Below are 15,312 nucleotides of genomic sequence, written 5' to 3'. Positions count from 1 at the left end.
TTTCAATTCATTTGTAGAATGAGTAATGTATTTTATGTTCTTTTTGTAGATGAAAGATGAAGACTTTGATGAGTTAAATGCGCTAATGTGGGAGCCACAAGAGTGTATCCCCTTTCCCCCATTGTACTCACCCATGCCAGGGGAGATACAATCTTCTTATATGCCTTGCACAGTCAATGATGATTATGAAAAGAATGCTTATATTTCTCAGTTCTTGGATTCTATTCTTAATACTTCAGACGATTATTCAACCATTGAAAGTGAGACCCCTAAGAACATGCCCCTTGTTAAGGACAGTGGATCTTGCAGCGAGTCAGATGTAGAAGTAGGCCAATCATTGGTAAGTCAGAGCTATTCATTTTGCAATACTGCTATACAAAGTTTTGTTTGCAAATTGATGTCGCACACAATGGAAGAGGGAGTGTTAAAAATCAAGGGAATTAATTAGAGTTTGTGATATGATGATATAAGAGAAGGGTTACATTAATTTTGTGTGCCAGAGTTTGAACAGAGAGTACGTATGTGTAGCATTACTCTTCATTTTGCCCTCAAACTTGTTTAGTTGTGTCAAGATTTGGTTTCAGTGTTACTATAGTCCTATTTTGTATTTGTCTAACATAATTGTTCTCCTGTGCAACAGCCTGAGGCAGAATTTCCTAATTCATTGTGGTCTGAGGCTGCTCATTTTAAGATGGAAAGACCTCCAGAAGATTACAGAAGTCTGACAAACCAGTGTTTCTTAGAGCCTGAACCTTTCAAACAGGATGTTTTCTCATCTGGTTCTGCCGCTGGCCAATCTTATGATCGTTACAATAAATTAAACAATCAGATGGATGCAATCGGCAGCAATGACGTTGCTGGAACTGGAATCAGGATTAGGACACGCCAACGACAGAGTAATCAAAAGAATGATGGCTCGTTAACTCAGGGCACTGCTTCAAGAAGAGTACGGCTGCAGAGTAAACTTCAAGTTGGGTCAGTGGTTTACAAGGAGTCAGGAGCTGAAACCGACATGCTAGAGGAATATGAATCAAAACCCCTTGTTAGAGAGGTTAGAAGTTTTTAAATGGAGATTATGAAAAGCTCTTATATTATCTATATTCAGATTCTGAATTCGATTATATTTAAATGTGCAGGGAGTAAAAGCTGCAGAAAAGTCAAGGGAAAACAGTAATATTTCTGAAGAGCTTACTACAATTGATAGACCTGATGGAAAATTGAATGGCAGCGTTTCAACGGATAGTGAAATTTCAAAGGCTTTTCGAGGCCGTCAGTCACTTGCAGTTTTGTTTAGGGTAGCTGCAATTATAGTAATGTTCTCAGTCTTGGTTAGCACATTCAGGTGTCTTGATCTTAAATTATAGTTCTGCATAGAGAGATCTTATCCGTGTGTATAGTCTGCTATTTACTTCTTTTTTTTGGGATTTACTAACTAGACTTGAGGAGATATATTTGTAACTTTTATTTTTTTTAATGTAATGTATGATCTATGTAACTACTTTTGTAGTATATGCTTTTGGACCTAGCTTGTGTTTCTCTCTCTCTCTGTCTCTCTATATATATATATATATATATATATATAACAGCATTTTTATATACATTCCTCTTGTGTGGAACTATATTTTTATGTAGATTATGGTTTTGAAATTGGTTTGTGGATGTGGTGATATGATAATGAATCTCAATGGTATTAGAAGCTTTTTGGGCTTAAAAAAGAGAGAAAGAAGTCCAAAGGTCAAGATGGCCTAACTATATTCTTCTTCTATAGAGTGTCTCTAAGGCCCAATAATATATATGGATTAGGAGAATTACAACGGAGATCACTAGAAGTCGTCCAAGTGAGCAAAAAGCATACTTAAAATGGACGAATTTAGAAGTGGAACAAATAGACTGAGTTAGGCGGGTCAACCTTAATCCGACCTGTCTCAACTCGGGTTTAACCTAGCTCGGGTATCCCCTGTCGGGTGGGTTGGGCCTTCATAGGCCAACCTGACAACCTAGTGGGTTGTTTTTTTTTTTTTTTTTTTTCAAAACCTGTCCAACCCATTGGGTTGGGGGTTGTCAACCCGCCAGGTTGACCCACGGGTTGACAACCACCAGCCCGGCAGTTTGGACAAAAAAGAATTAAATATTTTTTTTTGTAAAACCCCATTTTACTCTTCAAATATAGTCGTTTTATGGCAATTGGAGGGATCTTTTTGGTCATTTTCTTTTTCCTATTTTTTCTATAAATAGGGTATAAATTCTCATATTTCCTCACATCCCAAATTCTCTCATTTTCTCTATTGAAGCCTCTCAATCTCTTTGTTATCAGTTTGCTCTCATTTTAATTTTTATTAGTTTTTGTAATTTTCAATTCATATTTCCAAATTCTAATGCTCATTCTTTAATTCTTTTATATCCATTTTTTATAACTAAAATGGATAGATATTTCAATGATGAAGAAAATTATCATAGTCCCCCTGAATTTACTAACGTAAATGTAGTAGATTTAAACACTCCCGTTTTCCCATTCTCAGAATCCAATACACCTCATAATATCCTCCCCTTCCTCCCCATGATGCTACAACTCCTAGTGGTTCTAGAGGTCATTCTCGTAATCATCGTCCTCGCCCAACCCATCTCAAGTAGAAGCGGGTTCATCAATTGCAGTCGGAATCGACGACAGGCATACATCAAATGTTTGAGTGTATTTCAAAAAGTTTTACGAGACAGAAAATAAAGTTCAAGTAAAGAAAACAAGATGCAAATATTGTGGAAATATTTATAAAGCTCATGCAGGTAATAGTACTAGTACTTTAAAAACACATGCTAGTAAATATATAAATCATCATGGAAATAGAGAAATCAATCAAACTCAAATAACTAGTATGGATACTACTTGACATTATAATTCTGATGTATATATGGAATAATTAGCTTATATATTGCTACAACTGATCAATCTATTAATATGGTTGAAAATAATATTTTGAAAGATTTATTAAAAATTCATTTTTTCCAAAATTTAAAACTTATTCTAAAACTACAACTAGAAATGATTTAATAAAATTGTTTGGAAAAATGAAATTAGAATTAAGAAAAAAAATACATAGTTGTCATGTTAGTGTGACTCTAACCATCGATATTTGGAATGATAAAGTTAAACAAGCTTATATGTAAGTGACTAGTCATTATTTTGATAACGAATGTAAATTAAATAAATCTTTATTGAGATTTAGATTAATGGACGTGGATCATAGTGGTCAACAAATTTATAATAAAATTGTTGAAGTTTTAGAAGATCGTGATATTGTTCACAAAGTGATAAATTTAACTCTAGATAATGCAATTGCTAATAGTAGAGTTATAAATTTTTTAAAAATAAATTTTCCTTTTTATAACAATTTGAAGTTTTTTTAACAACGTTGTGCATGTCACATTATTAATTTAATTGTAAAAAGTAGTATGAAAAAAATTATACATAATATTGATAGAAATAGAGATTCTTTAGCTTGAATTGCTAGTAGTAATAGAAGAAATGTTGAATTTCAAGATGCTTGTATAAAATCAAATTTGTCTCCAAGAACTTTTGTATTAGATATATCTGTTAGATGGAATAGTATTTATTTAATGCTTGATTCATGTTTACCTTATGCAAATTTAATTAGTTATTTTGTAGCAAATAATAGGAGTTCTCATTATTTGTCTATCATTATTTGGTAAACAGTGATCGATATATATCTTAAAAAATTCATTATTTTCTTAAAATCTTTTATCAATCTACTTTAAAACTTTTTGGTGTATATTATTCTACTAATCCATTGGTAAAACATATAATTATAAAAATTTCAGATTTATTTAAAAAAAACAGAAACAATGAAATTTTAGCAGGACCAATAGAGACAATATAATTAAAATTTTAAAAATATTGGAAACTCATTCTTTTTCTTTTTTGTTTAGCTACCATATTTGATCCTATAATTAAATTAGCGGGTTTAGAAAATGGTTTAGACACGTTAAGTGAAAATTTACGAGACGAAGCATATGACATTCAATTAGGAGAGATGAGATAGTGTCTTGCAAAGGTATATTTGCAATATGAAAGCAGGTATTGAAACCAGTAAAGAGGCAAAATACCCAAGGAAGTAGCATCAGAAGACACAAATGAAGACTTCGACTCCTAGAGTGTACTTAACAAGTCGAAGAAGACTCGAACCTAAAGCATAGCTTTCTCTTCAAAAGCATCAACAACAAATATACTGTCCTCTATGCAGTTGCAGAGTAATGAGTTTCACCAATATTTGGGAACTCCTGATGTGCTACCAGCAAATCCACAACAAAGAGCCAACTTTGATGTTTTAGAATATTAGAAAACCAGAAAATGTATGGCTGCGTTTGGTGAACTTTTGGGAATACTACTTTTAGTATTCCCAAAAAAGTTAAACAGTAAATTACCCAAAATTTCAGATTTTTGGGAATACTACTCCCAAAATTATTCAACTTTTTTTAAACCCTTTAAATTTGATAATTTAATTAAATACCCCTAAATATTTTTTTTAAATTACAAAAACACCCCAATAATCCAAATTTACCAGATTCCGGCCACCACCACCGGAAAATGGCCGGAATCTGGTAGAATGGCGCACTACCGGCTGAATCTGGCCGGCAGTGCGCCGATCTAGCCTTTTCCGGCCAGATCCACGGTGGATCTGGCCGGAAAAGGCCAGATCTAAGGCCAAAGATCTGGCCGTTGANAAAAAAAAAAAAAAAAAATATCAATGGTATTATAGGATAAAAACTATTGGTTCTGCAGCATTTTTTTTACATGGAACATGCAAAATCAAATAAAATCAAAGTGGGTATACTTTTGAAAGGACAAAGTTCATTTTTTTAATTTGAACAAAGTATTTAATTACTGTTTGGGAATATATTCTTCAGATTTTGGGCATATGAATTGGCTTTTTCATATATATATATATATATATATATATATAGGGGTTCAAACAGTTTACAAATATCTTAATTAATCTTCGAAGTTCATTAAATATTTTACAAGTTTAATGGATTAGATAAGTCATAAATGTTGTAAATAACTATTTTGTAGGACTCAAACATAAGACCTCTGGATAACTTATTCAATAGTTGAAATGGCTACTGTTGCTCCACCGAAATTGCCTAAATGGCAGCTGAACACGCCATGACCATTTGAGAAGAAGAGATTTTTGTTCTGTTCTCTTTTAGTCTTTTATGATTCACCTAAAAAAATAAAAATAAATAATAAAACAAAACAAAAAAGATCATTGTCTTCTGGAATCACTTTCTTGGTTAGACTGTAATTGTCAGTTTTGTTTCAAAGAAAAGATCTCTTTACAATTCAAACTTCAAATTTTCTGCCTAAGAGCAAGAACTGTTAACTGAATCTTGGTTTAATTATGACATAATCGGATGAGTTTATATTATGCATTGAATTTGCAATTAATGTGAGATATTTTTGTCAACCAATTTAGCGGCTCAACCCATTAATTAATTTCGTCCCAGTAAGCGAGGAAGCACTTTTCTAGGCATGAATAACGTGATACCGCAAAAAAATCCACATTTTTAGTATTAATTAATAGAAATTTAAGATATAATTTAGAGATTTTTAGTATTTCAAATAATATTGCTAAAAAAAAAAAAAGCCAATATATGTAAGAGCATCTCTAAATTAGTTTTTATATAATTCCAACTTTTTATTATAAAGAATTTATCTATAAAAATAAAAATCTAACAGACTATTTATTTTTTAAATATAAATTAAATAGTGAGTTTAATTCTCTGAGTCAAATTTCATTCTCTATTATAATTTTAATTAATAAATTATAAGTTTTTATACATTTTATTTATTAATTATCTATCCTATTAAGTCTTTTTCTTAAAAATAAAAACAAAATATCTTCATTAAATTTAAAGAGTACATTAGATTTGAATAAAAAATTTATTCTTTATATTTAAAAATACTTTTTATTTATATAAAAGATTCTCTTTAAAATAACAATAATATTAGATGTACAAAGATTTCTGTACATAGTAATGTGACAAGAAATAAATAAAATCTTACATAAATCTTTATAAGATTTCTTTGTACAGACTAATATTTGAGATGCTACAAGCAAAATAAGATTATGTCTAATTAATCACTTTTGTCCTTATAAAATAAGTTGAAATAATAAAAAAATCAAAAGTCAATAAAAAATCAAAAGATTATGTCTATTGGCTCGATCCATAAATATAACGAGCTTCCCTTAAAAAGTGGGCATAACATTCAAGAATGCAGCCATTTGACATTTAATTAGGCGAATTAACAACCTCACGACTAAGCTTTTTAAAGTCAATTTCGTTATCACTAACCAGATCCTAAATTTTAGACAATAAATAAAAATAAAGTTGTCACTTTTCTCACGGTATTAGCAAACATAATTATCATATCTTTCACTACTCTTAACATTTATTTTATACAATTAAATATTCATTTTATAATTCTAATCATGATAATGTTGTTGAACCAAATTTTATGCAACTTCAAAGTAACGCCTAATTCCATTGAATTTCACATTTTCAACATTTAAAATATAAATAAAACAAATATAAACTAGATAATAATTTTAAAAATCTGATTAATATAATGAGATAGATTAATATATGTTATTTTAAGTACTTTATCATTGAGTAATTCACCCATATAATTACTCTATTGTAACGTTTAATTATAGATATTGATTTGATAGATTAAAACTGAAATTAGAGGTAATTGTTTTTAGTAAATTGTGTCTTTGATTCATTGGATACACTAGTTATAATTTGTATATATATATAAAATATATATTTTTTTTTTTGACAGGGGTGTTCGGACCAGCTTGCATGTATCTCAACTAATTCTTCAGTCAGGTAAACCTCATGTGGCCGCTCTTATAACAAATCTCAGGGCTTGAAGTAACGGCTAGATAAATCTCAAATGGTTACTCTATTACAAACAAAAGTGAATTTAACTCATAATCTCTTAAGTAATTCTTAAGAGTACTCTTCAACCAAGCGGCTACCCAAGAGTGGTTTGAATTAAATAGTGTGTCTCTAACAATCATTTCATCGTTTAGGAAAAAAAAAAGTCTATTAATAAATTAATATAATAATTTCATTTTGTGTTTATATCTATTCATAAATAATATAATAAACTAAAAATAAATATAATATGAACATAGAAATTTCATTGTTGTTTATTTTCTCTCCAATAAATTAACATAATAACTAATGATTTTGATATGAATTAATGTTTTGGATATATCTATTCAACTTTGAGTTTTTTTTCCTAAATTAATACGTTGTTTTCCAATACAATACGCGGAATAATTTTTAATAAAATTTATTACATTATTTATATACTTTTTCATGAATGTTTTATAAATTGAGAGTTTTTTAATAAGAATAAAATTTAATAGAATAAATGTAAAAAAATGAGATATTTATGAGTAGGGTATGATTTGATTTGAATTGAAATATAGCGCATCAACAGTACGTCCCAACTTTTAATTATAACATAATTACAAGATAACGTTACGGATCCTACAGAAACATAAAAAAGTAAATAATATAATATTATTATTTTATTACCAAACTACAAAATCCAACAACACCACTGCCCCAATCCCCCATTCCTAATGTCAGAAATACCTACCTAAACAACAAACTGTTGCTTAACGCCAACACCAGCACTCCCTTCTCTCTCTCCCTCTCTCTCTTTTCTTATATTTATTTTCACCACAATCTACTAAGCCCAGCCGTCTCACCTTCAGCTACTTTTCCCATGGACTGCGCCTTGACATCTTGCCTCCTCTCCTCTTCTTGTCCGACACCAATCCCGACACACCCGTGCCTCCTCTTCTTCTTCTTTTCCTCCTTCTCTGCCGTACTCGTGCGCTTAATTTATCAGTCTCAGACTCTGATTTAAAGCTCGAAGGTGCCAGAGAAATCCGCCGCCTCACCAAGACTTCAGCGCTGCCGCCGCCGCTCGCCGCCGCCGTTAAGCCTCTCGTTCAAATGCTCTGTGATCACTCGTCTGAGTCTCATCATGAGTCTGCTCTTCTCGCGCTCCTTAATCTTGCCGTTAAAGATGAAAAGTACGTATTTCTTTACCTTAATGTCAGTTTTTCCAGTTTTGTGGGTTTTCTAAATTGAATAAAATCCAAGTCCTGTTTTGAAAATTTTGTTTTTACCGAGAATTATGTTATTTTTGCTGATTTGAGGAGATTTTTTATGATTATTCTTCCCTCAGATTTTATTACGTTTCTCTTTCTTTTATTTTTCCTCGGATTCAGCAATTTGAACATAAAAAGAAATCTACTTTTTTTTTTTTTTTTTTTTAAGTTGTGGGACAAGTTAAAAATTTAAGATATTGAATATTTGAATTTACTTATTAAATTATAACGGACATCAAATTTGATGGCTAAGAATCTTATATGATAAATAAATTCTGTTATTCGGCTTTTGTGTGTCGCGAATGAACACAGAATCATGGACTGTTAATTTGGTTGTTCAATTCCATTCTTAATTTTTGTTTAATATTCAAATGGTTTATATATAATCAAAGTGTCGGTCGAATCACGAAAACTTCAAATACCCTGTTAGAAAACAAAAAAAATAAAATTTGAATAGACGATGATGAAGCTTTTACGGTTGAAGCATAAATAAGCTGGGTTTTGTTCTTTGGTTCACATGTTACTCTTTCTTTTTATCTCTTTTTTATTTGCTTTTGTTTCTTTTTTAATTTTATCTTCTCTTTCAAGTTATCATGTCAATAATGGGTTCTTGTTTGGTGAGAGAGAACTCCCTTTACCTTCTTGGAGAGAGAGAAACTATTATCTTTCTCTTTATTCCCTTTTAATCAAAATGTTAAACTAAAACTTGGTTTTTTTTTAGCAATCAAATGTGAAGTAATAGGATTTATTTATCACGGAATCACTGGGATATGAAATAACTGAAAATGGAGTTGATGTCACCGACCTCCTCTGTACTAGATTATTATGTCCTTACTTTTATGCAGTAAAATCTATTAAAAAGATTTGTTTTTGTTAAAAATACTGCACGAAGCTCTGATTATGGGGCGAAATTTGACCACCTTTTTTTTTATTGATGATTTATAGGATTTAGGCAAGACATTTTAGGGTTGATATTGGAAAATAAATCTTGTAGGACAACATCTTTTGGTTTTATGTAACCCTTCTTGCAGATATGTAGGTAGTGGAAAACTTTTGGATATGTGATTCCGTGACCATTATAAGTGGAACTTTTTTTTTTGAATGAACTCTTCAGTCAAAGGTCTAATGTCCACAATGATGTCAGGGACACTAAAAATGCCGGTGTGCTAAGTATTTTAAACTAGGAAAAAAACTTACTGTGTTGCTTAGCTTTGATCTGTTATTAGCTTTGTTCATTCTCTTGTGAATTGAAGGTTTAACGGTGTTTGATTCATAAACGTTCCACTTTGAGAGCAGACGGATTTATTTAATTCTTGTCATCTTATCTTGCAGGAATAAGATCAGTATTGTAGAAGCTGGGGCCTTAGAACCAATAATTAATTTCCTTCAGTCTCAAAATTTGAACCTACAGGAGTCTGCTACTGCAGCTTTGCTCACTTTGTCTGCTTCTACTGTGAACAAGCCATTTATAAGTGCTTCTGGTGCCATCCCTCTCCTGGTTGAAATCCTTAGACATGGAAGCCAACAATCCAAGTTTGATGCTGTAATGGCTCTCTCAAATCTCTCAACACACCCGGATAATCTCAGCATCATTCTTGAAACAAATCCGATCCCATCTATAGTTAATTTGCTCAAATTCTGTAAAAAATCATCAAAAACAGCTGAGAAATGTAGTGCTCTTATAGAATCATTAGTGGCATTTGATGAGGGTAGAATTGCATTGACATCTGAAGAAGGTGGAGTGTTTGCTGTCGTTGAAGTGCTTGAAAATGGATCTCTTCAAGGTCGGGAGCATGCAGTTGGGGCACTACTTATGATGTGTCAGAGTGACCGATGTAAATATAGAGAACCAATTCTTAGAGAAGGTGTGATTCCTGGTCTGCTTGAGCTCACAGTTCAAGGAACGCCCAAGTCTCAGACAAAAGCACAAACCCTTTTGCGGTTATTGAGGGATTCTCCCCAAACAAGATCGGACCTTCAACCTGATACTCTGGAGAATATTGTTTGTAATATAATCTCTCAAATGGATGGAGATGAACAGTCTGGAAAAGCAAAAAAGATGTTGGCTGAGATGGTACAAGTTAGCATGGAACAGAGCCTAAGACATTTACAGCAAAGGGCTCTGGTATGCACGCCAACTGATATTCCTATTCCCAGTTGTACTTCTGAAGTTTCCTCAAAATGATTGTTTTGTTTACAGCTTTTCCTTTTTGTGAGGTTTGTGAGAACAAATTTTCCTCTGTAGAAAAGATAAAATAAGGTACAGTGAAAAAGAGAAAAAAGGAAAAAAAAAAAAAAATGCCAGTCCAGGCCGTCGCGTTGGTATCAGGTGACTGGTAAGTGTCAATAAAAACGTTCCAAGTTGTTTGAGGGTGAAGGCATAGTTTTGTAGTTTGGCTTGTAAAGTAACTTTTGTATCACATTTTACACAACTAGTAAAAAGATTTCCTCTTCCCTTTACCTATTATGACTATCGCCATTTCTATGCTATGAACTTATACAGAGCAGCAGGTGCGAATGATCAGAAAATTTGACATGATTTTATTCATCAAATTTCTCTAACTTTGAGTCTTTGATGAAGGGCTGTGAATGATTAGGAACTGTTGGTGGAAGGGGGGTGAGTTGAAGTTGAGGAATTGATAGGCATGAAGTCAGTATCAATCAGGGTATTGAGGAGTTGATGTTTGCTTCTATGAGTGTCAAACTCAAATCTCTCTTATTGCCTCCTTCATTGTCAGATGGAATATTAGTTGGTTGATTCCTCAACAAAATTAGGTAAGCGGGAAGACAATTCTGATTCCAACTGTTGAAATCAGTTGGCATTTTTTCATATAAAATTCTGATCATTGTCGTCCAATCTTTGTGGGTAGCAGTCGTAGCACAGCACATGGTTCTCAGTCAAATACCAATGGAATAACTTATATTGATTCGTCAATTCAGCACCTAATCTCTTTTCTTCTGTATTGAAAAAAATTCTTCATTACACAAAGATGTATGGTCTTGAATGATGAGGATTTTCAACAATACTGTAATAAATTATCCTATTGTAGTTTTTTTCAATAATCAAATAAAATAATATTACACCCTATATATATATATATATATATGTTCACTACCTTACATTTACATATATACCCCTAACTGTATACACATAACTTCTATTACTCCCCTCCAAGCTGGAGCATATATATCTATCATGCCTAGCTTGTTACAAATATAGGTTATCCTTTTCCAACTAGAGATTTAGTAAATAAATCAGCTAGTTGTTCCCCTGTTCTAACATGCTTAGTGGAAATTAATTTCTGTTTAAGTTTCTCTCGCACAAAATGACAATCGACTTCTATATGCTTTGTCCGCTCATGAAAAATTGGATTGCTGGCTATATATAGACCTGGTCAAGGATCGGTCCCAAGTGGGCCCAGGCCTGGGCCCGTTTGGGACTAGTCCCTTAGGGACCAGTCGCTCATGGGCTTGGGATCGATCCCAGGCCCGTGAGCAATTTTAGGATCCGGACCGGTCCTATGGGCTTGCAAAATTTTTTTCCCCCTTATCTTTTTTTATATTTTAGGGGTGAAATGAAATTCTGTAGGGGGTTTTAGTAATTTTCAAGGGTAGATTAGTAAGTTTTTAAAAGTTTAATTAATTTTAAAAAATAATAAAAATATAAATAAAATAATAGTTAATTTTAACATAAATGTAATATTCACACAATCACACATTCACGCTTCACAAATAAACAATTAAATAATTTTTTTTAATTAAATTATTCATCTTCATCATTAACAATATTTAAATCATTAAAATCTGTATTCCTAAAGACTTCGAGTAGTTTGGGATCTTCAAGGTGCTGTTGTAGTATTCTTTTTGCATGAGTCCAATCCCGTAAACACGTTATCACTTCAATATCTCATCGGTTAAAGAGCATCTTCTGTCTTCAACAATTCAACCACTTGTTGAAAATGCTGACTCGGATGTAATTGTAGAAACCAGCACAGATAAAATGTCACGTGCCATTTGGGCTACAATGGGGAATCGACTTTCATGTTGGTTCCACCATTGAAGCAAATCCATCTCACGTTTCTCTTTCCTCGTCATGTACGACATGTCCATTTGTAGGTAGCGATTCAACTCATTTAGTCCATGTATGTACGAGCTGAAGCTGCTACTTCCGCTATGTTCCATGTAAGTCCACTTGCTCGATCCTTGATGGAGGTCTACATTAGTGTCTTGATCGTCTCTCCTGAACGTTCCACTTCCACTTCCATTGTACCTGTTCTGATATAAAGAAAAAAGGCTTTCCAATTTTTGCTTAAAGTCAGTCAAATAAGACGTATAATCATGTCCTAAATGCTGGCAAATCTCAGTAATTATATAGTTAACTACGTGTAATTTAAGCCTAGGATTTACAACAAGGCCTAATCCATATAAGAATGAAATATCTAACCAATATTTCTCGTATTTTTCTTCCATATTTGAAACAATTTCCATTAAAACGTCATTATATCTATATTTAACAAAAGTTTTAAAAATTTGAAGTAAAATATCTAACGCTAAATTAGTAGTCGGATAATAAATACCACTTAATGTATCAGTAAAATCATAAAAAAATTTAAGAAATGAATAAAAAAGTTCACAAACCACCCAATCATCATAGCTGACAATTTCCTCTGGATAGTTCTTCCGGTTGACAAAATCTGTAATTTGTCTTGCGGTTGACAAAATTTTTCCAACATCAAGTAGGTGGAGTTCCAACTAATAGGCATGTTCGTACATAACTTCAAAGGTCAAACTGATGGGTCCTCTTACCTACAATATTTGACGTACTCCTGCCATCTTTTATTGCTACCACCGACGATAAATCCGATAGCCATGCACACCCTCTCCATCTTCGAATGTATAACATCTAAACCTGCTTTAACAATCAAATTGATGATGTGGCAAGCACATCTCTGGTAAAAAAATTTTCCTTTACCACGCGGATCCAATCTCTTTTCAAATAAAGAGATTGCTGCAGTGTTAGCAGCTGCATTATCAAACGTTAGTGCTACAACTCTATCAGTTAATAGATATTCTTGTAAAACTTTAAGAATTGTAAAAAAAATAGTGTCAGCACTATGTTTTTCATATAATGGTTTAAAATCCATCAATTTTTGTTGGAAACCCCAATTATGATCTAAGAAATGTATGGTGACAGTTAAAAAATCTGTTTCTGATATAGAAGCCCATATGTCTGATGTAAGTGCAATAGATATATTCCTAAAATTCTGAAATTCGCTTTTAAGTTTATTATTTATTTTGTTATAAAGTTTTAGTATATCTCTTCTACTTGTACTTCTACTAACAGGGGTATATGCTGGATAAAATACAGTTTTAATCATGTGAATAAAATAAGGATTTTCAGATAAACAAATGGGAGAGTCTGTAGCAACTATGAATCTTGTTATTTCCTCTCGTGCAACATGTGCATTGTATTGCCATGTTGAGAGAGTTGAGGATTGTGATTAAAATTAAGTTGAGTTTCAATTTGCCTACCTGATCCAGTTGAAGATGTACTGGACATCTACATTATTTGGGGGTGCTTCTTCTTCAAGTGTCATCGCATTGTCGAAGTCCCATTCTCAGTGCCAATAATGGTTTCACATAAATTACATACCCCAAACGATTCTTCCCCCTCCCCATCTGTCTTTGGCTGTTTTGATTTGGTGAAGTGTCACCATACATCGGATGCGACCCTCTTTGACAGTCGGGGGGGTTAGACTATGCTCGTGCCCGTTGAGTCGCAGCTCGCTTGTGTTTATCTGCATCTCGTCCCGGCCGAATGTGGTTGTTGAATTGCAGTTGCTGCCTCTAGAGGAAATGGTGAAAATGGATTGAACCCTTCCATTTCTTCGGTGGATGGAACGTAAAACTCATTTGGGGATGTTCCTCCGAATGCATCATTTTGGGAATCCATTATGAATTTATGATAAAATAATAAATAATTAAAATGAAAAAAAAATTGAATAATAATATGAATAAGAGATGATATTGAAAAATAGAAAAAATTGAATAATATAAATAAATAAATTATAAATTATAAATATAAATATAAATTGAATGAGAATTTGATTGGAGATTTGGAGTAGAGAGTAGAGAGATTAAGTGGTGTGGAAAAAATGAGAGATTTGGGGGATATTTATAGTGTAGTCCCTCCCCCTCGGTTGAAGATGTACCGGACATCTACATTATTTGGGGGTGCTTCTTCTCCAAGTGTCGTCGCATCGTCAAAGTTCCCTTCTCAGTGCCAATAATGATTCTACATAAATTACATACCCCACACGATTCTTCCCCCTCTCCATTTGTCTTTGGCTGTTTTGATTTGGTGAAGTGTTGCCATATATCAGACACGACCCTCTTTGATAGTCGGGGGGGTTGGGCTATGCCCGTGCCCGTTGAGTCGCAGCTCGCTTGTGTTTGGCTGCACCTTGTCCCGACCGAATGTGGTTGTTGAATTGCGGTTGCTGCCTCTGGAGGAAATGGTGAAAATGGATTGAACCCTTCCATTTCTTCGGTGGATGGAACGTAAAACTCATTTGGGGATGATCCTCCGAATGCATCATTTCAGGAATCCATTATGAATTTATGATAAAATAATAAATAATTAAAATGGAAAAAAAATTAAATAATAATATGAACAAAAGATGATATTGAAATATAGAAAAAATTGAATAATATAAATAAATAAATTATAAATATAAATATAAATTGAATGAGAATTTGATTGGAGATTTGGAGTAGAGAGTAGAGAGATTGAGTGGTGTGGAAAAAATGAGAGATTTGGGGGAAATAAGATTCCCTCCAACAAAAACACAAAATCTAGTCATAGAACGCATGTCTACAGATGATCCTACCCAATTTGCATCTAAAAATCCTTCTACTTTACTGTGGCCATGATTACTATAAAGGATCCCACATCTAGGAGCCCCTTGAGATAGTTTAAAATATGAAAAACCGCATCCCAATGAGGTGTCCTAGGAGATGACATAAACTGACTTACCACACTCATTGAGAAAGCAATATTTGGACAAGTTTCTATAAGATAATTCAACTTTCCAACTCGCTC

The 15,312-nt window shown here is 32.8% G+C and overlaps 2 protein-coding genes across 2 annotated transcripts; both read left to right on the top strand.

The window, feature by feature from the left end:
• Positions 1-15: 15 nt before the first annotated feature.
• Positions 16-1,456, top strand: LOC116113930. Its single transcript, XM_031400087.1, has 3 exons — positions 16-340; positions 641-1,051; positions 1,137-1,456. The coding sequence occupies exons 1-3, from the start codon at positions 50-52 to the stop codon at positions 1,362-1,364; spliced, it is 930 nt and encodes a 309-aa protein (XP_031255947.1). The 5' UTR covers positions 16-49; the 3' UTR covers positions 1,365-1,456.
• A 2,624-nt stretch (positions 1,457-4,080) lies between these two features.
• On the top strand, positions 4,081-10,492 carry LOC116113892 (U-box domain-containing protein 4). The gene is made up of 3 exons (XM_031400051.1): positions 4,081-4,090; positions 7,946-8,132; positions 9,543-10,492. Exons 1-3 carry the CDS (start codon positions 4,081-4,083, stop codon positions 10,393-10,395), a joined length of 1,050 nt encoding a protein of 349 aa, XP_031255911.1. The 3' UTR covers positions 10,396-10,492.
• Positions 10,493-15,312: the final 4,820 nt, after the last annotated feature.

Source organism: Pistacia vera, unplaced genomic scaffold (assembly GCF_008641045.1).
Source record: "Pistacia vera cultivar Batoury unplaced genomic scaffold, PisVer_v2 Contig692, whole genome shotgun sequence".
NCBI lineage: Eukaryota > Viridiplantae > Streptophyta > Magnoliopsida > Sapindales > Anacardiaceae > Pistacia > Pistacia vera.
Note: the sequence above shows the minus strand (reverse complement) of the source record. Positions and strands in the feature narration are given on the sequence as shown.

Coding starts and splice junctions, on each gene's coding strand:
- LOC116113930 (XM_031400087.1), top strand. CDS start 50: ATGAAAGATGAAGACTTTGATGAGTTAAATGCGCTAATGTGGGAGCCA. Junction 341..640: donor TAGAAGTAGGCCAATCATTG/GTAAGTCAGAGC, acceptor CCTGTGCAACAG/CCTGAGGCAGAATTTCCTAA. Junction 1,052..1,136: donor CAAAACCCCTTGTTAGAGAG/GTTAGAAGTTTT, acceptor TTAAATGTGCAG/GGAGTAAAAGCTGCAGAAAA.
- LOC116113892 (XM_031400051.1), top strand. Junction 8,133..9,542: donor CTTGCCGTTAAAGATGAAAA/GTACGTATTTCT, acceptor CTTATCTTGCAG/GAATAAGATCAGTATTGTAG.